The sequence below is a fragment of the Abramis brama genome (genome assembly GCF_963993115.1).
Source record: "Abramis brama genome assembly, chromosome: 3".
Taxonomy (NCBI): Eukaryota; Metazoa; Chordata; class Actinopteri; order Cypriniformes; family Leuciscidae; genus Abramis; species Abramis brama.
In genome coordinates, this window is record NC_139965.1 from 10,642,758 (window position 1) to 10,669,220 (window position 26,463).

Sequence of the window (26,463 nt, forward strand, 5' to 3'; positions counted from 1 at the left end):
AATTATATATATATATATATATGTAATGAGACATGGTTGGGGCACTACAAGTCCCATCAGCCCTAGCGCTATATAAGGAAGTAGCGAGGTTTGTTCGCGCTCTCGCTTCCTGTCTTTGACTGAGTTGTGTATGAATGGATGTCACGGCACATCTAAAACTTCAATTGATGGTAGGTAGAGAGATTAGTTTGCTCTCGCGTCCTCTTTGTTGCATTGATTGAGTCATGTGTGAATAATGTCGCGGCAGATTGATCACCTCAGAAGAAGAGTAGTAGACGAGCAGTTATGTTAAATGCTGGCGCAGCGTTATTAAGAGCTGAATATATGATACACACCGTGAAGGAGGTAGTAGTTTTATAATTTTATGAAATTGTTTTTAGGATTATGTTTTAATGATTTTATTTTCTTTTGTTTTTAGTGTTTTGGCCGGATTATTGCCTGACTGATTGTTGCCTGAGTGTCCGTCAAAATAACGGATGTTAGAGGTATTGTTTAATTCGAAGGGAACTTTTGAATGTTTTATTTTATTGATGTGTTTATGTTGTAAATAATTCTCTGTTGTAATTAACTGTGTTTCCCCTTACAGTGATGCACGGTTACCGTTTACTTTAGATTTAATTTTCTTTGGTTTATTTATTGTTTTTGTTGGATGTTGGACCATAATTGTATAAGGAAAATCTAGACCATAAAAGGATGGTTTTATGGTGCTGACTGGTTTGTTCTACTTGCATTACCCACTGTTAATTAATTTGTTCTTTCTTTCTTTTTGTAGATTTCTTTTCAAACCAACAATGGCTTCTGGGTTATCCTCACTGTGTGGATGGCGGTGGTGAGGTGGCTGGGATCGTGTGGTGGTTTGGTCACTTTATTTGTGTTTCTTTCTTTTTTGTAGGTTTGCAGTGTGATTGCTGTGAGCGTTGTTGTGGTGAGAGCATTTTGAATGCCACTCTGTCTTCACGATATAGGTAACCCGTGGCTATCTGTTGGCGTTTTTTGTTTTGTTTCTTTTTATTTATTATTTCCTTTGTGGGTATTTGCATTGACGATCTGTTACGCCTTTTTAATATGCTGAAGTATTTGAATAAAAATGTGCCTGTTGATTAAAGCTGTACTACCGCCTTGCGCCTGATTATTTACCCCATGTGGGTCATTGTTACAATTTTATATATATATATATATATATATATATGTATATATATATATATATATATATATATATATATATATATATATATATATATATATAATTTTGATATGGCTGGGTGCTAAAAGTGTTCCAATATATGTAGAAACAACACATGCAAAATATTTTTCCAGTACATGATGAATTAGGGGTACCACCGCACATCTGTTTTTGTTGGATAAAGTGGTTAACAGTGCTCAATGGTCACCATGGAGATCTGAGGTAAACAATACTGCAGCTCAAGAAAACTGAGGTGATCTTTCTGTTTGAGGTGATCTTTCTGTGTTGGTTATCTATTATTACATATTTCTATCTTATACTACAGGGCCGTTGAATGCTTGAATCTGATTGGTTGACGAACGTTCTAAGGTGTGCATTATTTTCAGGGAAACGCACAGCTAAAGTAGTTCCAGGCAGGTCTCGACCGCATTACAGTTCCATATCACTTCGCGTAGTCAACTGTAATAACGGAAAATAGGATACAATTCATAACAAGAAAAAACATTTAGCCCCATGCGCTTGATCTGCAATTTTCAATGTCTAGCTTCACAATCAATGGAAACATGCAGTTTAATTTTAATAAATAAAGTATATAGTCCTATATAATCAATAGAAAATTAAACTGAATATAGGCTAAATAAATGGATAGTCCTGCAGCACGGATTTTTATTGCAGATAATTTAACAAATAAATAATTATTGATTGGCCTACTTGTTAAAAGGGCTTTGTGTTTCATTTATTTGGCTAGTCTACTGTCATCTGTCAATAATAGAAACAAAAGAATGAACGAATTAATTAAAACGAATTGAATTAATAAATAAATAATAATATTGACGCACATGCTTTTCTGTCTCATTATTGCACATCTCTCTCTAATAACTGCATTAATAACTGCATAAAGCCGGGGACACACTTTAAGGCCGGTTATGAATGTAATTTGATACTTATGACTGATCATGCCCAAACGCGTGTTCAGCGCGTTCAGTCTGTGTTCAGAGTCGGTGTTTAAAATATGCTGCGATGAAAACAGTCAGAGAGTGTGTCAGCTAGTCGTGTGTCCCAGCATTAGTCTGCTATCAGTGGCTCAAACCTCCGTTACTAACTCTAAAATGACGTTTTGGAATTAGCAACGGAGGCATGGGATTAGATGCGTAAGAAATTAGTCCTACATACAAGAGCGTTTTAATGACAAAAACTTTACAAACGTCTTGAAATACATAATCTGAACAATGTTTCGAGGTGTGGTAACTGTAGTATAAGCGGAATAATTGACTTCAGGCCGTTGAATTATTAGAAAAATAATGCACACCCGAGGTGAACGGCCACTCCGCTTCGCGTCGTGACCGCATTACCACCTCGGGTGTGCATTATTTTTCTAATAATTCAACGGCCTGTCGTCAATTATTCCTTACATAAGATGTAGTCACTTTAGCAGCTGCTTGTAGAGCGAATATGACTGTTCAAGTCTTTAGTTTAAGAGGCTTAAAAAGGTCATTAGTTATAAACCTTCTGATTAAATTTAATATCATATATATTGATAATGTACATTTCATCTGTGTTTTGGTGTAATTTAATTGCAAAAGCATTCGTTCTTGAGGTACATTTTAAAGTTGTAAACAACATAATGCGCATGAAGCCCAGACAGATTCACAGACAGAAAAACTGTTTACGGTTTACTCTAATGTATGACACAGCAAGTTTGTTTTTCTTTAATTATTAATCTCATGTCTGTATTTCTTTAAATATTCATCATGTGTCTATTTTAAAACACTTATTAGTCTGTGTAAGTGGCCACTGGAGGCCGCTAGAGGTAATGCATTCACAGTCAGGTCATTCATGTGACTGGGTTGGAGGCTGTGAGCGCAGGATCCTGTATGGCTGATCAACAGTTTGCTCTCGCCTGATTTCTCTCATCTCAGAAGCTCAGGGACATATTTCAGACCTTCAAGCTAGCGGCTAATTCAGGAAATCAGCAAGTCTAAAGTTCGCACCCTTGGTGAGCGGAGTGAGGTGTGTATTATTTGGCTCCATGTATAAGGAAAGGCTTTAACGATGTAAAATGTCTATATTGACTGTTGCTGGAGATTGTTTTGTTGTGTATCTTGTACCAGGAAAGCTACATGTGTTAAGTGAGCAAATTATTGTTTTAGGTGTTATTTTTAATGTTTATTGCACATATCCACAAATGCATGATGATGCACTGTAAAAGAGGTGATGATTTATTTGTAATTTATTTTTTTGTAAAAAAAAAAACACTGCTAATATCTGAGATATGTGGTGACAAATAAACGGGTTATTCCCAAATATCTACTGACCAAGTCTCTTTCCGGACACCCTGTGGAGGGTTTCAAACTTAACCGGCAATTTACCTAAAGATGATTGTGCTTTCAACAGCCAACCTAACTTATACATACACACACGCATACATATACAAGGCCTAATAAAAGAGTTGAGCTCATAGTTGTGGTTTGACTTCTGCTCTGTTTCTGCTCTGTGGTTTTAACCAGAGTAGTGGAAACTTTTATGCACAATCTGCATCTTTAGTTTCATAAACCTCAAATTATCATCACAAGATCAAAGATTCAAAGAATGTCTGGGTCATTTTCATTGACTTCCCTTTTTTAGAAATCCAAAACCATGTTAATTCTTCTCTAAAAGGAGGGCAGTGAGAAAGGGTTGTCTAGAAGTGATGAGAGATGTCACTTCTTAACTACCCTTTCCCACTATATCCTTTTAGAGAATATATAAACATGGTTTTAACCCTCTAATGGCATGAATTTTGTGAGGAAATGAAAAATCACCCCATTTTTTTGGGAGCTTGGGGGTCCCTGATAATATATTCATCATAAAATGTGTCCAGCTAATCACAAAGTAGTTTAAATTACGTGGTTGCTAGGGTGTTCTGGGTGGTTGCTAGGGTATTCTGGCTGGTTGCTATGCTGTTAGGCGGTTGCTATGGTGTTCTGGGTGGTTGCTATGGTGTTCTGTGTGGTTGCTAGGTGGTTTCTAAGGAATTTTGGGCGGTTGATATGCTGTTAGGCGGTTGCTAGGGTGTTCTGGGTGGTTGCTATGGTGTTGCTAGATGGTTGCTAAGGAATTTTGGGTGGTTGCTATGCTGTTAGGTGGTTGCTAGGGTGTTCTGGGTGGTTGCTATGGTGTTGCTAGGCAGTTGCTAAGGAATTTTTGGTGTTTGCTAGGGTGTTCCTGGCGGTTGCACAAAACACATACATACAGTAATTCACTCACACACACACACACACACACGCACAGACACGCTCACTAACTCACACACACTCACACATGCACACACACTAACTTGCTCACACACACTCATTTCACCAAACAGACATGTCAGCTGATATTATATATGTAAGGAATAATTGACGACAGGCCGTTGAATTATTAGAAAAATAATGCACACCCGAGGTGGTAATGCGGTCACGACGCGAAGCGGAGTGGCCGTTCACCTCGGGTGTGCATTATTTTTCTAATAATTCAACGGCCTGAAGTCAATTATTCCGCTTATACTACAGTTACCACACCTCGAAACATTGTTCAGATTATGTATTTCAAGACGTTTGTAAAGTTTTTGTCATTAAAACGCTCTTGTATGTAGGACTAATTTCTTACGCATCTAGTCCAATGCCTCCGTTGCTAATTCCAAAACGTCATTTTAGAGTTAGTAACGGAGGTTTGAGCCACTGATAGCAGACTAAAGCTGGGGACACACGACTAGCTGACACATTCTCTGACTGTTTTCATCGACTGCAGCAGATTTTAAACACCGACTTTGAACACAGACTGAACGCGCTGAACGCGCGTTTGGGCATTATCAGTCATAAGTATCAAATTGCATTCATAACCGGCCTTAAAGTGTGTCCCCGGCTTTATGCAGTTATTAATGCAGTTATTAGAGAGAGATGTTGCAATAATGAGACAGAAAAGCATGTGCGTCAGTATTATTAGCCTATTTATTTATTAATTTAATTCGTTTTAATTAATTCGTTCATTCTTTTTTTTTTTTTTTCATTGACAGATGACAGTAGACTATAGCCAAATAAATGAAACACAAAGCCCTTTTAACAAGTGGGCCTATAAATAATTATTTATTTATTATTATCTGCAATAAAAATCCGTACTGCAGGACTATCCATTTATTTAGCCTATATTCAGTTTAATTTTCTATTGATTATAATATAGACAGGACTATATACTTTATTTATTAAAATTAAACTGCATGTTTCCATTGATTGTGAAGCTAGACATTGAAAATTGCAGATCAAGCGCATGGGGCTAAATGCTTTTTCTTGTTATGAATTGTATCCTATTTTCCGTTATTACCGTTAACTACGCGAAGTGATTTGGAGCTGTAATGCGGTCAAGACCTGCCTGGAACTACTTTAGCCGTGCGTTTCCCTGAAAATAATGCACACCTTAGAACGTTCGTCAACCAATCAGATTCAAGCATTCAACGGCCCTGTAGTATAACTATTTTTATTTATTATTATTATTATTATTATTATTATTAAAACAAAAATAATAAGTAAAGGAGCAGTGTGAGGTCCAAAAAGGTAGTTTGCTGCCTGAGATAAACATCATGCCATCTTGTTGTGGACAATTATAAGTTCATTTGTACATATGAGTTCATATTGAGTCTCTGATCATTTGAAATGAATATAGTAAAAGATAAGTGAAATATTTTATAATGAATATCTTTGTTTACTTTCTTATAAACAATCACACTGGGCTTTAAATGTTGACAAATTGCTGCAAATTATGTGAAATAGGATGAAAACACTTTCATGACAAATATTTTTATCTCATATTACAGAAATAATGTTTTTAATAAAATAAAAAAGGATGGAAAATATGCAGATTCTGCCAGGATTGAATGACATTAGATTACTTGTTTATTCAATCCTCATGTAAAACAAGCTTTATTAAACAAACAAGCTATTTCAAATGCATCCACTTTATCAGCAACAGGGATTGTGATGTTGACTGCAGATCGCTGGTCGACAGCTTGTGTGTTTCAGGGTCCTAATGTTCTCCAGATTCAGGGTCTGTTAACACACATTAAGGAAACTTTTTAAAGGTCAGGACTCATTTTCCAAAAGGGCCTATTAACTTTATTAACTTACTACTACTAACCCTAACCCTAACTTAAAGAAGCTCTGTCCTTTTGTGATTCTGTTTCTCCAACCATCTCTTCAGCTCCATCGAGTCGAGGCCTGTTATACTGAGAGCCGAAGCGCTGAGGAACAGAAAACACCTTTGACCAGCAGCATTTTAGTCTTTATGGAACAACACTTTATGATATAAAAGGCTGTATATTTCATTCACTGATATGTTGTAGAGTTACATTAGACACACATTAGATGTCACGTGGTGATTTCTCTTTAATCACTGTCTGTCTTCTATGTGTGACTGTGAACGAACACAATAACAGTGAGAACAATCTCCATCAGAACTGATCTGGAAAATATGATTTTAAGTAGATGAACAGAGCTGTGACAACTGGAATAAATTAGTAGCTAAATATCTTAGACTGGATCTCTCTTTTCTTTATCTGTGTATTTCTGTGTAGAGTTTTGTCTTCTCCTCCCTCGTCTCTTCTTTCAAACACAGGAAGTGTGTGTTTAACACTCAGCGCTGTTAACACAGTCTATTAATGTGACAGTATGGGCTCCAGTGCACTGCCTCTCATCTGTGAGTATAAGATCATATTCTTTACTTCTGTTTTCTGTTCCTAATGCATTGTATTCAGCTGAAGATGGGATATAATAATGATTGTTGTGTAGGAGAGTCTATGAATCCACAGTCTCACTGCTTATTGTATTATTTATTGATCAGATTCAATGTGATGTTACGTGTTGATCAGATAAAGAGGTTTATGATGCGTTTATCTGTGTGATGATGCGTGTGAAAGATGGAGGCAATGTGTGCATGTACTTTTGCTTAGATTTGTTGTAACATCTTTCCTCCCATTTCAAGTAGTTGAGATAAATCAGATGTATTTGTGTTGATGTGAGTTAGTGTTGAATGATGCTGTATCTTTAAATAATCTCTCCATCAGAGACTCAGAGAGTTTGAGAACAGAGACCGAACACACACTCATCTTCTCTATCACTTCTCTTTCTCTCTGACTCTCTTATTGAGAAATAACTGCAAAATGAATTTGGCCAATTAAATTTCACTGTCATTCTATGGACAAACAGTTTATCAAACAAAGTAGAGCTTTTCTCAGAACTAACTTCTCTTTTCTGAGACACGTTTCAGTTTTTTTTAACCAGTTCGCCTGAACTTCATATTTAGTTGTTGTGTGAAGTCAGTTCACACGTGTGTCAGAATAACCACAGGTTTCCAGATCAAGTTCATGACGTCGACATATGAACATAGTATCTCAGACTTTTGTTGTCCTTTTATATATTCTCTTTTCTGAGAAACATTTCAGTTTTTTTTAACCAGTTCGTCAGAATAACCACAGGTTTCCAGATCAAGTTCATGACGTCGACATATGAACATGTTCCACCAATGCTGGACAATCAGAAAGCGTCTCAGACTTTTGTTTACCTTTTAAACATATTTATTTATTCATATTTTGCAAAGCTAATACATTTTATTTTGACAAATGTCTTGATTGAAAACTGTACATGAGATTTATTTATTTAAATAGCAAATATATTGATACATGTTTAATGTGGTTTAAGGGCTTTTTCACACTAGTTTGTTTGAGAGACTGCGAGCGGTGAACACATTAACATACTGTGGTCTGAATATGGTTTGTTTTTGGGTCTTTTAGGAGGAACTGAGATCATTTAGTGATGACATATGAATTATTTCTGCCGAGGCGAGAGCTCTTGAAGAGCTGAAACACACGAGGTGTGAAAATACTCTTAGACCAGAAGCACGAGGTCACTTGCAGCAGGTTTTCTTTCTGGTTGTGGTTCATTTCAGCTGTAGGCACTATATCCACATTATTTTACTATAAAGTCACAATTACAGGTGTGCACAAATATTCAAAACTGTTCAATTTCAAAAACAATTTCTTTTCAAAAAAGAAAATACAAAAAAGTAAAATTCGAAGTGAATCCATGATAAATCCCAAGCACCAAAAAAAAAAAAAAAAAAAATTAAAAGTAATTAAATTAAAGTGTGCTATGTGTGAAGCACACTAAGTGTCCACATTATTTTTGCAGCCACTATAAAGTTACAATGAAGTTGATGGTGCCGACGTCAAACAGGAAGTGATGTCGTGTGTCTCAAACACTTTGGCCTGATTTGGTTCTGAAGCTTGTTTTGCTCCAGTGAAGAATCAGTGATGTGAAACGTTAATCACATTAATGTTATTTATTTTATTTATTTTTTTACGTGTGTATGCAAGTGTCTGTATTCATAAAGTGTATCTTTATGTACTGTGATATAATCATTGTAGTGATGTGAAAGGTGCATGATTCTATATTATTTATACATTTTTACTAGTGTCTTTGATGTTAGGGTCAGGAACATGTTATACAGACAAAATTCAATAGGGAGCAAACATAAATAAATACAAAAAAAACAAAAAAAAACCAAGAGAACAAGAAGAACTATGAAGACAGTTACAGAAATACACTGACATCACATTTATTGATGAGTATAATGTCATATAATGTTGTATGTTGTGAAGCTCAGTGGTTCAAACTGCTGCTTTATTGTTGAGCATCAGTGAATCAGTGAATCAAACAGTGAATCAGTGAATCAAACAGTGATTCAGTGAACCAAACAGTGATTCAGTGAACCAAACAGTGATTCAGTGAACCAAACAGTGAATCACTGAATCGACTCTCGTATCAGTTCACGAGTCCTGTGACGTCATCGTGTGTGTGATGATGTTAAATGCTGGACAATAATCCATCAGTTCTCCTGAATGAGCATCACAACAGAAAAACACTTTCAGTTCATGTAGAATAAACTCTAGACATGTTTCAGTGTGTGATTTACATTGTGTTGAATGAATGGAAAAGCTTCATATCTGTTTCTTCTGCTTTTAGTGCTGATGTCCCTCGTTCACTCTGGACTCAGTCAAGGTACTGTCCGTCACTGCAGTACATTGTAGTTTTTAACTAATGTGAATTGTGTTGTAGTAGTTTATTTGTCTTCATGTTTACATCAGGATCCCTCATTTGTCTGTTTTCTGATGTTTTATGTCCATGTTTTGCATATTTCACAGAATCATCTGACTGTAGTTCCTTATGCTGCAAAACATTACAGAAATCTGCTATTTATTCAATCAATCAATCCAGTAGCGTAGCCAGAAAAGAGACTGTACATCTGAAAATCTGGGTGTGCCAGATTTCATCATTTATTGTCACATTACTGTGCAAAAGTATTAACCATAACCACATAACCATGCCCCACACAACCATAAAACTATATCAAATATAACTATACATCAGGAACGCCACTGAATCAATCAATCAAACAGTCTTGCAGTTGTAAAGTAGTTCAGTCAGACATTGATTTCAAAAGATCATTTTGTTTGCATGTTTCTGAGTTTTTGCTGCAATATTAATTATTGACTGTGTGTCATTAAGATCTTCAATGCTTAGCTTTATTCATTCAGTGTGGTTTAGTTGAAGGGCTGGAAGAGAAAAGGGCTTGAGAACAGACAGACAGAAGTTAGTAAGTTCAGTTCAGATCTTTAAACACTCAGACTGTAAACAGCATCATGCAGCTTTGCTTTGATTTTCAGATGATCCTGTCGTCGTTCTGTCTCTGATTATGAATGTTGAAACTTTGAGTGTTGGATGAAATTAATCTTAATTCTAATGTTTGATGATGTTGATCAACTTTCATTATCTCACCTGAAAGTAATAATACTGTCATACTTTAATCTCCCTCATGTCGTTCCAAATCTGTATATTTTTCTTCTTTAGATTTTTCTAATATATATTTATAATGTGCTGATCGCTATAATAATGAGATGGTGAACTTTCAGAGTTTAAAAAGGACACAAAAGCACCATAAATGTGTCATAAAATAAGTCCAATTACTCTATATGACAGAAATCATGACTAAGAAGAGTATTTTAGTGTCCATCATCCTGTCCAGAGACACAGTTTAGAAATAAAACACACAGCCTCTGTTTACTGACAGTTTCCAGTCATCTCTGATCACTGATGTTCTCCAGTAGAAAAATAAAAGACTGTCACTGTCAAAACTCTGAACACTGTGACCAGAAACAGAGACAGAAAGTTCAGACTGTCCAGTTATTTCACAGCAGAAATACAGGATCATTTACTGAGTTTAACAGAGGAAGATAAACTACAGATGTTCGACAGAAATCACTCAAAACACAAAATAACAGGTTTAATAATCACTGCATTTACTAGTGGAAATAAAGTGAGTTTATAGAGAATCTTTAAGCTCTAAAAGTTCTCAGAGGAATTTGAATGAAACTATTTAGTTGACATAAAATATTGACATATCTGTCTTTCTTCTCAGGTTTCCCCACATCTACAGTGACTGTGACACCAGACAGTCCTGTATTCACTGGAGAAACAGTCAATCTGAAGTGTGTGATAGAGACTTACAGTGACTGGATCAGGAGAAATTACCAGAGATATAGTACATATTACTGGTCAGAACCCTGGAGATATGAGTGGTATAAAGACAGTGTAATATTACAGACGTCTGATTATCGTTACACTGTAAACAGAGACACTCTCACTATCAGAGGAGCTACTGAGTCTGATCAGGGTCAGTACGGGTGTAAAGGACAGAGAGATGGAAGACCAAACTCATCAACATCAAGCTCTGCTGTTTCTCTCTCTGTGAAGGGTGAGTTGAACATCACTGTCCTCCTAAAAACTTTCACTGCAATCTTTCCACTGATGTCTGTGAAAAAGGGATGCGCTCGACAAGCTTGTGCGTCTCGTAACAGCAATATAGGTGTTACTATAGTTTAATATTCCACTGATTAGACATTTACTTCAGATGACTTTCTATCTTTGTTTTCTTTTTTAACCAGCTTTTGTATCTCCATTATACTCTCTGTTGTCAGTTTCTTTGTCTGGACACAAACACTGCACACACTCTACACACTGCACACACTGTACACACACACTCCATTAGTATCGGTTGTTGGTATCAGAGCATTTTTATGAGTATGAATATGAGAGCGCAGTATCGGGCCGACACCAATACTGGTGTTAATATAGACCTTTCTCACTCGTGGTTATGGGCTCCAGAAAGGCCGCTGTGAGTAAGTTCAGTCACTCAGAGCTCATGGTGAACAACACACACACATTCTCAATCTCACAGATCATCAAATCCTGGAGTCACCGGCTGTGTCTCATCTCGAAGGCTGAATCCTCCGGAGGTCACATTTATCTGCCGCAAACGTCATGAGGCTCTTCATCTCAGTAAACTGACCATTACATTCCCATGAGGAAACTACAGCAGTTTACACTTCACTAGCAATAACGCTCAGTTTTATAATGGAGACTGTCCTGAAATAAGACGTTCTTTATGACGTATGCGGCCGATAAATGTGACGTCAAGAGGACGCAGCTTCGACACGAGACACAGATCCATGAAAACAGACGCTAAGAAGCAGAGAGTCGTTCTTCTCCTTTCAATAAAGCAATTTACATTCTTAGAGCATATGTGCAATCATTATTATTTTAAACTTATCTTTTAATCTTTAAAGTTTTTTTATTACTGATTAAACTATTAAGTATATTACTGTGAACAAGAATTATATTGTTTTTGATGGTTTCAATAAATTAAAAAAGAAAGATTGTATGAACTAAAGACAGTCTGTGCTTGCAAAGATTATATGGCTGAATAAGTTTATTTTTTTATGTCTGGCCTTTGTAGATTTTTTTTCAGTGAAATCTAATTTTGAGTTTTAAAAGCTTCAAAGTGTGTGTTTGCTCATTTCACAGAGAGACCCAAACCTGTAGTGAAGGTGAAGCCTGATGTTCGTGTGTTCAGAGGAGAGAGAGTCACTCTCACATGTGACATACAGGAGACAGGAGTCTGGAGGTACAGCTGGCATAAAGATCAAGATCACAGCAGAAGAACAGACCAGATCTATTACAGCACAGGACAAGACCAGTCACATCTAATCACATCTGTGGAGCCGTCTCATGCTGGTCTGTACAGCTGTAGAGGAACTCAGACTGAAACCCTACAGAACTCAGAGATCAGTGATGGAGTTACACTGACAGTATCAGGTGAGTGTGTTCATCATTTCATCACATCACTTTAACCTGAAGACATTGAGTAGAAAAGAGTTTACTTTGTCTCACACTCCGTCAGATTATGTTAGTTAAGAGTTTGTAATCATCTCTATATACAGTGACAGGCTGATTATGATCTCAGATCTTCTCAGAGTTCATTATCGGTGCTGCGTTCCAGTCCATTTTTAGACACGCACTTGCAAACTTCCCTAAGCACTTCTCCTCTGGGGAATCCTTGCCGCCATTTTGAAGTGTGTTCCACTTCGTGAAGTGGACGAGGGAAGTTTATATGGACAGACCCTCGTTCCCTCGATTTTGACCGTGGGAGCGAGTCTACTTCATATCATATCACGTCTAATCACCACCACAACAGACAACTCTATGATATATTAATTCTAATTTTTTAAATTGAAAACAACCCAAACACCATATAAACATTTGGATGCTGCATTAAACAAATTCTTAAAGGGAAAAATAATAAATAAACTCCACAGCTGATTCCAAGTGATCAAGGGCTTAGGACGTTCAAGTTCAGCCCATTGCAGTTTCCGCCAGTAGAGGGCAAATCAATGACGTACATCCTAATGAACGAGACGGAGGGAAGTTAGCGAGTGAAGGGCATGACAATTGTGGACTAGAACGCAGCCCAAGAGAGCGGGGAACAGCCTAATACTTTTTGACTTTCTCAGTTTGTGTAAATTCACTCGGGGTTCAGAGTATTTATTTTTTCCCACATTAATTTCACACATGTCTATTATGTGGTTTTGTTTGATTAATACAGTGTATACTTTTCTTTTTTTTTCTTGATTTACCCCATACGTTGTAACATGACCACATGACACCTTAAAATGTGATCTAATTAAAAAATATACAAGACAAACTAAAATATTTTGTCAAAAAAAATATATATAATTATTAACTTTTTCATATAAAATAATGGCATTTAATAATTAAAAATAAATATATATATTTTTGATTTACAACAAACACCACACAGCAACTATCAAGCATAGTTCAAAATATAATAATAATGAATAATTTCTGAACATTGACGCTCAGTCTTTATTCACCTTTTTCTCATGATTTCTCACTAGAATTGATAAAAGTGTAGAATAGAATATCATAGTTCTAATAGAGGCTCATTGTAACGCAGTGTGACAACATGCCCCGCCTGTACAACTGGATTCAAACCCTGCTAGTGGCTTCTGCTGGTTAGATCCAATAGATTGGAGATTAAAATAATATATAATTTTAAATAAACAAAAAAAGATGTAAAAACAAATATTGCATCACAATAAGTGTAATTGTGATTTTCAAAACATTTGGTAACTAAATAGAATTTTATGCAACATGTTACAATGTTTATGACTGGTAGGATACAGTTTTTATTATTGCTTGACAAAAATTTCAAGATTTCAATTCCATTCTTATTGCTTGACAAGAATTTTAAGATTTCAATTCCATTCTTGTGATTTGATTCCGATTTTGATTCAATATTGAATAATTTGGATACATGTTTATTTTAATTTTTATTTTAAAAAATAATCTCATCTAATGCTGTACACATAGAGGGCCCAATCTGCTGGTATTTTTAAAGGTTAAAAATAAAAAATTAAATTAAATATAATGCAGTTTTTGTTATAATAACAATTATTTAATGACATAAGTAAAAATATAATAAAAATGTAATATAGTGCTCAGCAAAATCTCCTCTCTAGCTATTTTTTCTATTCAATTAACATTCTATGGTCATTAAATGGCTTTCTTGAGGTAAATGTAACGTTATGTGACATAATTGTTCTCCTGCTGTTATACTGACCTCTTTCCGTGGTTGAAAAACACTAATTGGTCGATATTATGTATACTTTCGGTAAGTTGTACTGCATCTTTAAATAAAAAAGTAACAGATGATCGGTTCACGTGCACTTGAACTGAGGCGCTCAGCGATCTGTCACGTCACATTTACAAGCGCCAAACGTATTTTTGTCTGAATTTCGTAATAAAATTGACGGAATCTAAGAGCTGAGAATTAGTTTAATATTAAAAGTACCTCTTTGCTCCGCAATTTTTCTGTGCGTGAGAAAATGGATGTGTGGCGTGAGAGCGTGTGAAAAGTGTCAATTGCGTGAGTCTCACGCTCAATGCGTGAGAGTTGGCAGCCCTGGTAAACAGGATGGTGTATCGTCAGGACACAGGAATAAAGACGAGCAGATGTAATTTCTTCTTTTAACTGTATTGAGCTCCAGCAATACTCATCAGAACATTCCAATATCCAGTATTGTCATTTTAAACAAAAGAAAAACTCCAAGGCACTCTCCTGGAATATTAAAAATGCCTTTATTTTATGGCATAGTCAAAAAAGACTTTTAAAATGACTCCAACGCGTTTCAGCACACTGGCCTTCGTCAGGGAATCAAACAGCTGTAAAGGGTTACAAGTGTCTTTATAGTGGAAAAACCCCAATGATCAACTCCTCCCACTAGAAACAAAACTACAAAAACTACAAACATGGATGTCTAATACAACATGTCACCATAATAGCATTTAGAAAAAAAAACGAAAAAAAAACACATAAACATTGGTGAAAGTAAATAATGTCAAATCTACAAAAGGCTTTACAGAAAAACCATTAAATCTAGCTCATCATTTAAACCCGGATATTTAGTGGCCTGTAATTTAAAAATCCAGAAAGCCTCCCTTTGATTGAGTTGGCGCTGTCTATCTCCTTTTCTTATCGAAATGGGGATATGATCAATTCCATAGGCTTGTAAAGTTGATGGGTTACTATTATGCTGCAGAAAATGCTTGGCCATAGGATAGTTGAGATTACTCATACGAATAGCATATTTGTGTTCTGCCAATCTATCCTGAAAGTGTCTTTTTGTTCTACCAATGTAAAAGACTTTACATTCTGTGCATTCCAACTTGTAAATAACAAATGTGGTTTTGCAGTTTATAAAATGATTGATAGTGTACTCTTTCTGAGAGATACAGTCTTTAAAGGTTTTGGTCTGGACAACATTAGTACAGTGATTACAGTGATGACATTTATAGGACCCCTTTGGTTTAGTTTTCAACCAAGTTTGTTGGTCATTTGGTTGAAGATGAGTATGGACTAATTTGTCTTGTAAAGTTGGACATCTCCTGAAACTGATTAAAGGTGGTTCCTTGAAAACCTCCCTTAGTGTTGTATCACTCTGAATGATACTCCAATTGTTCTTAACTATCGGTTTAATTCTTTCTGCCTCTGTGCTATATGCTGTCGCAAAAACCACTCTGTCATTTTTCAGTGTGGGACCACTTCTTTTTTGTAATAGAGTTGGTCTGTCCCGACTTCTAGCTTTTGTATAAGCTGTCTGAATGATATCGTTTTTGTATCCCCTTGCCTGGAAACGTGCCGCCATGTCCTCTGATCTAGTTTTAAAGTCATTTTCCTGGTCACAAATCCGTCGCACTCGTTGGAACTGTCCTAATGGAATATTCTCTTTTAGCCTCTTAGGGTGGAAACTTTTTGCATGGAGGATTGTATTTCTGTCTGTTGGTTTTCTATATAAAGATGTATGTAAGGTACCTTGATTGTCTTTATAAATAAAAAGATCTAAGAAGTTTATGCTTTCTTTACTGTAGCAAAGATCCAGTTTAATATTTGAATTCGTATTGTTCAGAAATCTGTGAAAAGCTTGTAGTTTCAATTCCAGTATTGTCATTATAGTCTGATAAAAAACAAATAAATCACCATTAGGTACTGTCATTTAAACAGTTACAGTACTTAAATTACTATGCAACGTAAATAATAAATCCACACACATAATACAAATCAGGATCATCAAACATAAATATCTCAATAAACACTGCTATGCCCCTTTAAACATAATCTACAATTACATAAACGAGGATATTACTCTTTGGAGAAATATAAGGAGCTTCTCCTATCTCACTGACCAGTTCACATGAAACTGTATTAAAGGGGTTTACAGAAGGAGCAATGGCGACATCCTCTGGCCAGACAAGGCTACTGCACAAACAGCGTCCGCACGATATTAACTCTTCTTAACTCAATGTTATAAACGTTACTACGTAACTTAGACATCAGAAGGCTCACACCAGTTAACTTATTATTTCCTGCAGTGTTTTACAGCATAAACATTGTTCTATCACTATAAATCTCACTCATCACGCTGGGCACATGTTAATGCACGGTAATTCTACAATATAGAAACACAAACACAACAAAGTGACAGTCACTTACTTTTCGTCATTAACTCAACACATGAATATTGGAAGGTGGATCACTCAGAAGGGACTAAAGAAGCTACACAACACAGGTACGCAGGCTAAACTATGCTGTTGAACTTGAACACGTTTCCCAACACACTATAACCAACACACACACTTCCTCTACCGTAACCACAGAAGAAGAGTCTTAAAGTGGCAGGCACCCAGAAATGTCAGAGCCTTTTATACACTATGGCAGGGATAGGCAACTCCGGTCCTGGAGGGCCGCTGTCCTGCAGAGTTTAGCTTCAGCCCTGATAAAAACTCACCGGCCTGTATCTATCTAGTAATCCTGAAAACATTGATTGCCTTGTTCAGGTGTGTTTAATTAGGGTTGGAGCTAAACTCTGCAGGACAGTGGCCCTCCAGGACCGGAGTTGCCTATCCCTGCACTATGGTTAAATAAATGTTCAGTGATATCATCCAAAGATTTTTCACTATATTGTTGATATGACAACTAGTAAGTGGGTGGTTGACATGACATGGCCTTTTTTGGTCCAATGTGTCAATGTTAAGTAAATTATAGAAAAATATATCAAAAACTGTGGTGATATTGTTCAGAAAGTGCTGTTTTATATGGACACACACAGAGCATTCATGGGTTTAATCTTCCATTTTTTCACAATTTTCAGCCAAACCAGAATAAGCTCATATGGTGTGACTGTCCCAAGCACATTTCACAAATTTTGATTTTGAATAAAACCCAAGAAAATGAATTCATTTTCTGTTTATTCAATCATATATTGATATCCCAGATGTCTACTTGTGAGTCTGCTTGACTAAAAGTGCAGGCATAATATTTTGAAGCCACCCTTAACTAAAACATTTTGTCCCGAAAATGGATATCATTAGGTGTGACGCCATATTGCTTTTTTTAATGGGCAATTGTTTGGAGACCTTTGGGGAGTGGGGGTCCTCCTTCTTTCAGGAGGAAGAACAGCTTCAGTTCCCTTTTGCGCTGTCTTTTGGTGTGACACATTTAACACGAAAATGCCCAAATTAAATTACTTTTCAATCAATATTACCTTTAAAACTATATTTTCATATTGTAGTTAGCATGGTTTTAGCATGTTAGCATAAAAGCACATTGCTTAATGTCATGCTAAGTACATGAAACCTCATATGGTGTGACACAAAATCATAAGGTGTGACAGGGTTTTCTTGTCACACCATATGATTATTTTGTCACACTATATGATATGAACTGCATTTAAATACATAAATAATGCTCTTAGATACATATTTTATAACTAATAGTTAAGTTTATTGAATATTTCGTCCTTTTAACACATTTTGATTAGCCTGGGTTTCCCCATGCTGCCTTGAACGCAGCACGATTTTATTCACGCTGCTAGGCAGCCTGGACACCATGGACCAGATTTTCCCCTCAAAAAGGGAACCAATCACAGAACGGGGAGGGAGCAGCAAGACGATGACGACGTCTATGCGACACACCGAAGCAGTTTGTTTATATCTATGGATCCAACATGGCATCAGACGCGAAGTTACCTTTCAATGAAGCCTTAGATAGCGTTCTAAGTAGTTTAGAACGCAAGTTTATTTCGTCTTCTCCCTCGTCGAATTTCTGTCGCTCCTCTACATACGTCATCTGGTATGGTTGAAACGATTGGCTATGAGCTACGTGCAGGCACATTTGATAGACATTCGTAGCGCCCAATAAACGGCTCTGGGCATTCGTAAACCACGCCTCAAATACGAGAAAATGAACATGTGGTTCCCAGACCACGTCTCATTGAGAAAGAGGTCTGACGTTAGCCAGGCTACATTTTGATACTATATTATTTACACATTTAATATCTATTTACACCAACGATGAATCCCTACTATCCCATTTTCAAGCTGAATCTATGTTAAACTACAGCATTTTGTCACTCAAATGTTTCCCTTTATTTATTTATTTATTTATTTATTTTTTCAGTTTGAGGTAGATTTCAGTAGATGGCGAGATAATGCGAATACAGAAAGAACAAGGAAATGATACATCATACAGAAATGTAATATATGGGGAGTAAAACAATGACCGAACAGCAAGCTGATGATGTATCATTTCCTTGTTCTTTCTGTATTTGCATTATCTCGCCATCTACTGAAATCTACCTCAAACTGAAAAAATAAATAAATAAATAAAGGGAAACATTTGAGACATACATGGGCACTGACATTATATGTAATTTACATATTATGTAAATTACATATAATGTCAGTGCCCATGTCTGCTGCCTATATGAGAATATATGCAAAATTCATATATGTAAAACACATAGACATACATGAAACATATATTTCAAAATATAGCAAAAATGGCCGTTTTCATGTAAGTGCCATATATTTTCCCGTATATGCACATAAATGTGAAATTTATGTAAGACGCATATATGTATACATGCATATATGTACTTATTTCCATAGTGCATACTTTCACTTATATTAGGGATACAAATCTTATATCTGAATGCCTTGTAATTAAATGCCTATAGTTGGAGATTTTGTGTCTGTATTGTGTGAATACCAAATATAGTATTTTTAATACAATAATGCAGTGTTTTCTTTGTCATTTTTGACAAATACATCCACAAAGTACCATAACCATATGCCACAGCTTTAAAAATGCATAGTTTACATAAATGTATTAAATATGTGGAAAACAAATATGTATGTCACATATTTATACTTAATGTTGTCCATATATGGGAGAAACCAATACTATACTGTAATATATGCAGATATATGGTATCATATATGGATGAACTCAAATATTTTCTTCACATGTTTGGACACATAAATGTTCATATATGTTGCAGGCATATATTGTGTTCTCAGATAAGTCAAATATATGTATAGATATATGTCATACTATTTAAAATATAAGTACATATATGGCCATATATTACATTTTTGTATGGGTCATCCTCATTTTGAAACGAATTTATGCATTAAATAAAAATAAAATGTTCAATGATTTACTAAAGATTATTAGAATTCATGTAATTAATATTCAGCAGATTAAAATAAAAAGTGCAACATCAAATGTTATGAACATGATTCTTTGCTACTTTGAGTAGAACTCACTGTTTTAAACAATTTTGTGATTTTTGCTGTAACTGAAGCAATGATTCACTTGTCAAACTAAGTTTGGTTGTTTGTTAAATGCAGCTAATATAGATTTTTGCATACAGATTGTTGTGTGGTGTGACATCATATGGCGTGACACCATGTCATTTGGTGCGACATTCAGAATTTTGAAAGAAATGAAGGCTTTTTGGTTATTAATCATAAAAATCATCAATGTGACAGATGGGGAATAGTGCCAGCAAAGGTTACAAGCATTTTGGTACTTTTATAACAAGGTATTCCCAAATTAATTTGAAGTATATTGAAATATTACAAGTAAACGTCTTTCTATGAGTGATGATATAATGCAAAATGTAACATATTTGCACATAAGAAATGCTATACTTTTATATAGTAATGATAAAGAATCAGGATAAATTGACTTACATTATCGCATTATACCCCTTTTTAATTTAATACACAATAACATTCATGTCACACCATATGACATTTTTAGTCCCTAAGACAGTAAACTAGTAAATAAATGTACATTTCAGGACAAAATCTACAAGACCACATATATATTTGGAAATATAAGAGTTGGTAGAATATAAACCAATGAGTTCCATGACTTACAATTGAGATTTTTTTAGCTAAATATGTCAACCACCCAAATACACTAAGGCCACATCCACACCAAACCAGAGTTTCCCGATCCAATCTTTTTTCCCTCGTTCTAAAAAAAAAAATACCGTAAACCTGACGTCCTCTAAAGAAATATTTTTATATTGCGTAAGCACGAAACCACTGAAACCGACTCAAAACGCTGTAGTTCACATGCCAGACCAGTGTGTGGCGCTGTAATTCTGCCACAGAGATACACTAAAAACGGAGAAGACTCGGAGCATGTGTGTAAAACTTGAGCGCTGTATACAATAATAATAGGCTCAGTAGTTTCTTCTCTATTTTATTTATTCATTTATTTCTTTTTACTAATAACTTTATTGAACAATATAAACAACCATAAATGGCCTGGTACAAAATATGAAATGTCTTAATCAGACAACAGACAAGCATCATAGCATGAGAAATAAAATATAAAGAAATAAAATAAAGAAATAAAACAAAAATACATTCAAGTGAATAGTACATAAAGAAATAAGAGGCTCAGCACCATTGCAACACGAACACATGGGGTGATGACATCATTGTTTCACAAAATACACGGATTGGCTGTACACACGAAAACGCAAGTGTGTCGTTTTCAGATTTATCCACTCTGGGACCCGGTTTAAAAATATAGCGGTTTCAGGCTCCCAAAACGCCGGATGCGTATGATTTACGTAGGCTATACAGCTGAACGCGTCTCCGTGTGTACGGGCTCTAAGTTTCATCATGCTGGCATGTGTGAGTTTTAAACCGTGTGTGTTACAACTAGCTCTGCGTTAGTTTGTGCCTCGCTCACCCCTATCCTCCAGACATGTTCAGTTCATTCATGAGCTGCTGCCCTTCAGATTATCCCCTTCCGGAACAAAAATATATGGGAATATACTGCAAAATATAATGCAATATATTACATAATACATGTCCATATCAAGGGGCAACATTCTAATCTGAAAAATGAAGCCTACCTGGAAGTGCGAAAAACTGCAATACATCTAAAATCCGCTAGGGCGAGGTCCCAAAAGGGAGCAAATGTCCATAGACCCCATGTTAAAATGTACGTTTTCACAGCATAAATTCATATTTTTACAGGTTGGTCCCATGGACTTTTATTGTATTTTTCGATAGGTTCCGAGTGCCTGACAACTGTGAGGGGGTGATTTTTTTCTAACTCATTAGTTTAGATCGTAAAGCTCAAATCTGTGGTTTATTTATAAAGATTTATGAAAATTTTATCCAGGTTGTGAGATCCAGCGATGACCGGGCGCTCGGCGTTCATGTTCATTCATTAATACCAGTAGCGGGTGGTGCATTTCACACCTAACCTTCAGTGGTGTCCCAGCTGAATTAATCCACCTCTTAATACGTTTTTAATAGTGTAGCGCTCCGACTCTATAATTGTGAAATTGCGGTTTTATTTTGCACCGGCAGTTATAGGGTTAATGCGGTGAGTTCGGAGAAGGCCGGGTAGAGAAACGAGCGAGTGAGTTCGGCTGGTGCGTTTGTGTTCAGTTGTTCTGTCGTTCTTCAGACGTTACAATAAATAAATAAAAATAAATAAATAAATAAATTAAGAAGAAAATCTTATTCAGCACTGAAAAAAAAACGGGGACAAAAATAAGCATTATACTCACCAAAACTACTGATTATTTTTACATATTTTTTAGATATTAGTATTGATTAGGCCAGTGATTCTCAACCGGTGGGCCGTGGGCCTCGGAGCGCCATCTGGTGGGCCGTGTAGGCAGTGGTAGACTACCCCCAAATAATTTTTTATTTTATTTTTTTAATTGATAAATCTTGTTATTTTCTAATTATCTGATTGTTCTTATGTATTTATATGATCCAAAACACTCAAGTTAAGTCAAGATGCATTATCTAAAAGCTAATTTATGTTTAAATATCGCAACACCAATCACGTCACAACGTCAGATTGACCGTTTGTTCGATCAGATGCAGTAACATTACTTTACTGTAATATGGATCGTGTTCTGAAAAGCAGATGTGGGAGTGCAAGCAAAAGCTTCGAAGTGTGTGGTGAGAAAAGATGACGCTGAATAGGCTACATTAGGCTTTATAAGGGCAGGTACTGAGACTAATATATATATATTACAAAAGTTTATGGTTTATCAGTTTATGGCGAGCAATATTTTAATTTTTAATGCGTTAAATACACGTGAAATATGCGTTAAATACGTGTTGTTTGCGCATGACAAATCAGTGCGTTAAATACACGTTTAATATGTGTGAAATACACCTGTTATACCTGTCCTGACCAACAAGCTCTAATTCTAATCCTGTAAGTCTTAAATACTTATATATAAAGTCTTAAATAACATATTAAAATACTTTAAGTCTTTTAAATTCATTTAAATTGATATCACCTGTGTACCTAATTACTGTTTGTCTGATGAGTGATCAATCTCTGAACAAAAAGGTTTCAATAAGCACCGCCTGCTTGCGACAGCTGTAAATGTAAGCAGAACAAAAGCTCACGTTTTCCAAAGACAGATATTGATAACAATGATCTGTATCTTAAACCTGCATTGATTGCTTTCCTCGACTGTAACTGATTTCCCCACACAAATGTTAATGCGTTGATGTTAAAGCTAGAATATCCACTAATGTGTTTATATACAAAAAGGCCTGAGTGGAGAAAAACAAGGCCATTTTATTTTATCTAAATTTTCATAAAACAGCAATTTAAATATATTATTTCTATAGGCTATAATTTTTTTTAAAAAAAGACAAAATAAATAGGCTGAATAAGCTGATCTATAGCATGTAAACGGTGGTAGCCCAGTCTATGAACGGTACACCCCCCTAAGCTCACAGAAATGGTTAGACCCAAGTCTTCAGCAGCCAATGACACTGACCCGTTCAAACTGATTTTTACTGTGTATTTCACGCGTTTTTTTAAATACGCGTTGTGGTCGTGTTAAAATTCACGTGTTTTTGGCCCTCTTGGCTTTCCATAATCCGGTGTGCAATCCCCTTAAGCTGAAGTGTGTTGAACATGGAGAAATTTTGTCAAATGAGGCGCTAAAACCATCAAAGCTGCAGAGACATTTGAACTCAAAACACCCGGGCTGTGTTGGGAAGCCAAAAGAATATTATTTTAAACATGTTAATATCGCTAATTGTATTTGATAAATTATACTTACAGTATGTAAATTGGGGTGAATGAACTTTGTTGAACATTTCTGCTAATGAATAGAGAGAATGTCCCCCTCTTGTGTGTCTGACCTGTTGTTACAGGTGTGTTAGCCTGTTATTGTTACTGAGTAAACCTGACAAGTGTGTTTTATATAAGGCCAGTTTCATCTATAGCTGACTTGAGTCTGTTACAGTGGCATAACAGATTAACAGCAGAGAATATCATTGCACTTTCTGAATTCTCTGTTATTCTGTGTTCATACTATCATATTTGGAAAGGTGATCCTCAGAATGTTTTTAATCAGTCATTAATGGGCCATGAGTTGCAGAAGGTTGAGAACCGCTGTATTAGATTATATTTAGTACTAGTGCTTATTCTTGAGCTACTAGTGTGGGCAAGTGCTCTTTCTGTGGTGGAGTTTGAGAGGGACTGGCTCATGATGGTCAAGGGAACACTGTGGTGACTAGTTCAGATTACTAATCTCCTGTGCTCAGATAATCCACGGTATATGAAACCCCACAGAAGAATACTGACCGTCATGGGGAAACCTCAGAGTCAAAATAAGATACACCGGTGTTTTGCCAGATGAGAAGTTTATTTACTATTTTAATTCATTTTACTCTAATCCATTTTGTAACTATATCATTTATCTCTTTTAATTCCTATTATAACTGTTTTAATTTCCCCTGCTTTTATTTTGTGATTATTTTTATTCCTCTCAATGTAAAACACTTTGAATTGCCATAGTTTATGAAATGTGCTTTATAAATAAACCTGCCTTGCCTAGTACTTATTCTTTAGTTAGTGCTTATTTGGGTACTAGTGCACGTGATAGTATGTCACAAATTTGCACGAGTAAATATATGTGCAATATTATATTACACATGCACTACCATATCTGATCACATATACATCTATATATTATGATTGATAGAAGCATGTTGGTTTTTATGTCAACAGTTCAAAAGACAAAACGAATTAAATTTTATGAGGAAAAAAGGTCTGAAAAGGTTTTAAATATAAAGAAACAAATGATGGATTATTGATTTGTGATGCGGCGTGAGCTGTAACGCACATACGTGTTTATTTATGCATTTATTAGAGGTTGAATTCAAATCAAATACTGCTAAACCGCCCATACTACTTATCAATAGATCTCTACTTCATAAATTTTATGATAATTATGGAAATATATGGTTCAGATCACTCTAAACGTATATGGAAATGGAGGCATCCTTATATGGTCATTTACAGAGCTTGGCTGTCATCTAGTGAAAAGGTTTGGTACTGCGCCCAAACTAAATCTCACTGAAAGCTCTTTTTTTTTTTTTTTTTTAGCTAAAATCTGGAACACAACTTGGCTTTGATTTTCTTGCAGTTTTAAAGTAAAACATGTTTTGTAAAAATATATATTTTATATAAATAATTATATTTTTTACATTATACATTTTTATAAACTCAAACTTCTATAAAAAAAAATTCTGTTTCATTTTCATAATTTTCACTTCTACAATAATCTTCCAAATGTCTTCTTTAAAACAAGAGCAGTCATAAGTCTATATTCCTAATCATTCTTGATTTACAACTATTTAAGTTTGGATAGTGATGTTCATGTCTCTGTGATAAAGAGGGGTGACAGTGAAGGGTAATGTGGAGCTCAACTCTTTTCTTATGCACTTCTGTATCAGCCACATCTGTTCCAATAAGAGGACTGAAGCAATTATTTGAGTCATTTAAATGCTCATTTATTTGACTCTCGAGGATCTGAATCTGTTGTTGTTCTCCTGCAGATCTAAAGCCGAAGCCTGAACTCACATCAGATCCTGCAGGAGCTGCACTGACTGGAAACACAGTGACTTTGACCTGTCGCATGGATCCGTCCACTGGAAACTGGGACTCTTACTGGTACAAACACACACTGAACCCTGAGACCGAGAAGACAGAAACAAACTCCTACAGCCTGAAGATTGATTCAGTGTCTGATGGAGGCCAGTACTGGTGTAGAGCTGGAAGAGGGAAACCAGTCTATTACACACAATACAGTGATGCACTGTGGGTAAATGTCACAGGTGAGAGAGACTGTAGTGTGTGATGCAACAAATACAGATCAGAGACAATATCTACACAACTTCTGAAACTATAAATGCAATAATCTGTGTTTATACAGTGAGTCCTAAAGCTGTGCTGACGGTACGACCTGATGAACGAGTGTTTAGAGGAGAAACAGTCACTCTCAGATGTGATATAAAGTGGGCAGGAGACGCTGAGTGGACATACAGATGGGAAATAAATGGAACCAACAACCAAAATAAAAACTCTTCCAATCGATGTACAGAACAAGACTGCTGCACCAGTGGAGCTGATAAACAGACACACAGAAAGGCTGTCAGTCGGTGCTCAGCACAAGAGTTAATCATCAGTAATGTTAAATACTTTCACAGCGGTAAATACACCTGTACAGGACAGATACACACTCAAAGCTCTCAGCGCAGTGATGCTGTTACACTGACTGTCTCAGGTGAGTGTGTGTTTGTTGTGATCAGCTTCTCCATCAGTTTCTCTACGGCTCTGTAACTCGTGATGTTTTGTTCAGCTGAAGCTCAGGCATCAGTGCGAGTGTCTCCACAGCCGTGGCTGACTGAAGGAGAATCAGTGACTCTGACCTGTGAGGTTTCAGGCTCCTCTAAAGGCTGGACGTTCAGCTGGTTCAGAGATCATGATCATCTGTCAGACAGCAGCAGAGGAGCTGGAGGATCTTACACTCTCAGTCCTGCTGCTCTACAGCACACAGGAGTTTATACGTGCAGAGCAGAGAGAGGACGACCAGCCTATTACACACACAACAGCAGCTCACACACACTGTGGATCACTGGTGAGGGTTTATG

The 26,463-nt window shown here is 36.0% G+C and overlaps 1 protein-coding gene across 1 annotated transcript in view; it reads left to right on the forward strand.

Moving 5' to 3' along the window:
* LOC311080145 (basement membrane-specific heparan sulfate proteoglycan core protein-like) overlaps window positions 1–26,463 on the forward strand; it is a 176,373-nt gene that overhangs the window by 139,691 nt on the left and 10,219 nt on the right. Inside the window, exons 12-16 of the mRNA XM_084109916.1 lie at window positions 10,670–11,005; window positions 12,115–12,405; window positions 25,369–25,647; window positions 25,746–26,096; window positions 26,172–26,450. Of these exons, the coding sequence (XP_083966042.1) occupies window positions 10,670–11,005; window positions 12,115–12,405; window positions 25,369–25,647; window positions 25,746–26,096; window positions 26,172–26,450 (1,536 nt within the window). The remainder of the gene's footprint in view (window positions 1–10,669; window positions 11,006–12,114; window positions 12,406–25,368; window positions 25,648–25,745; window positions 26,097–26,171; window positions 26,451–26,463) is intronic.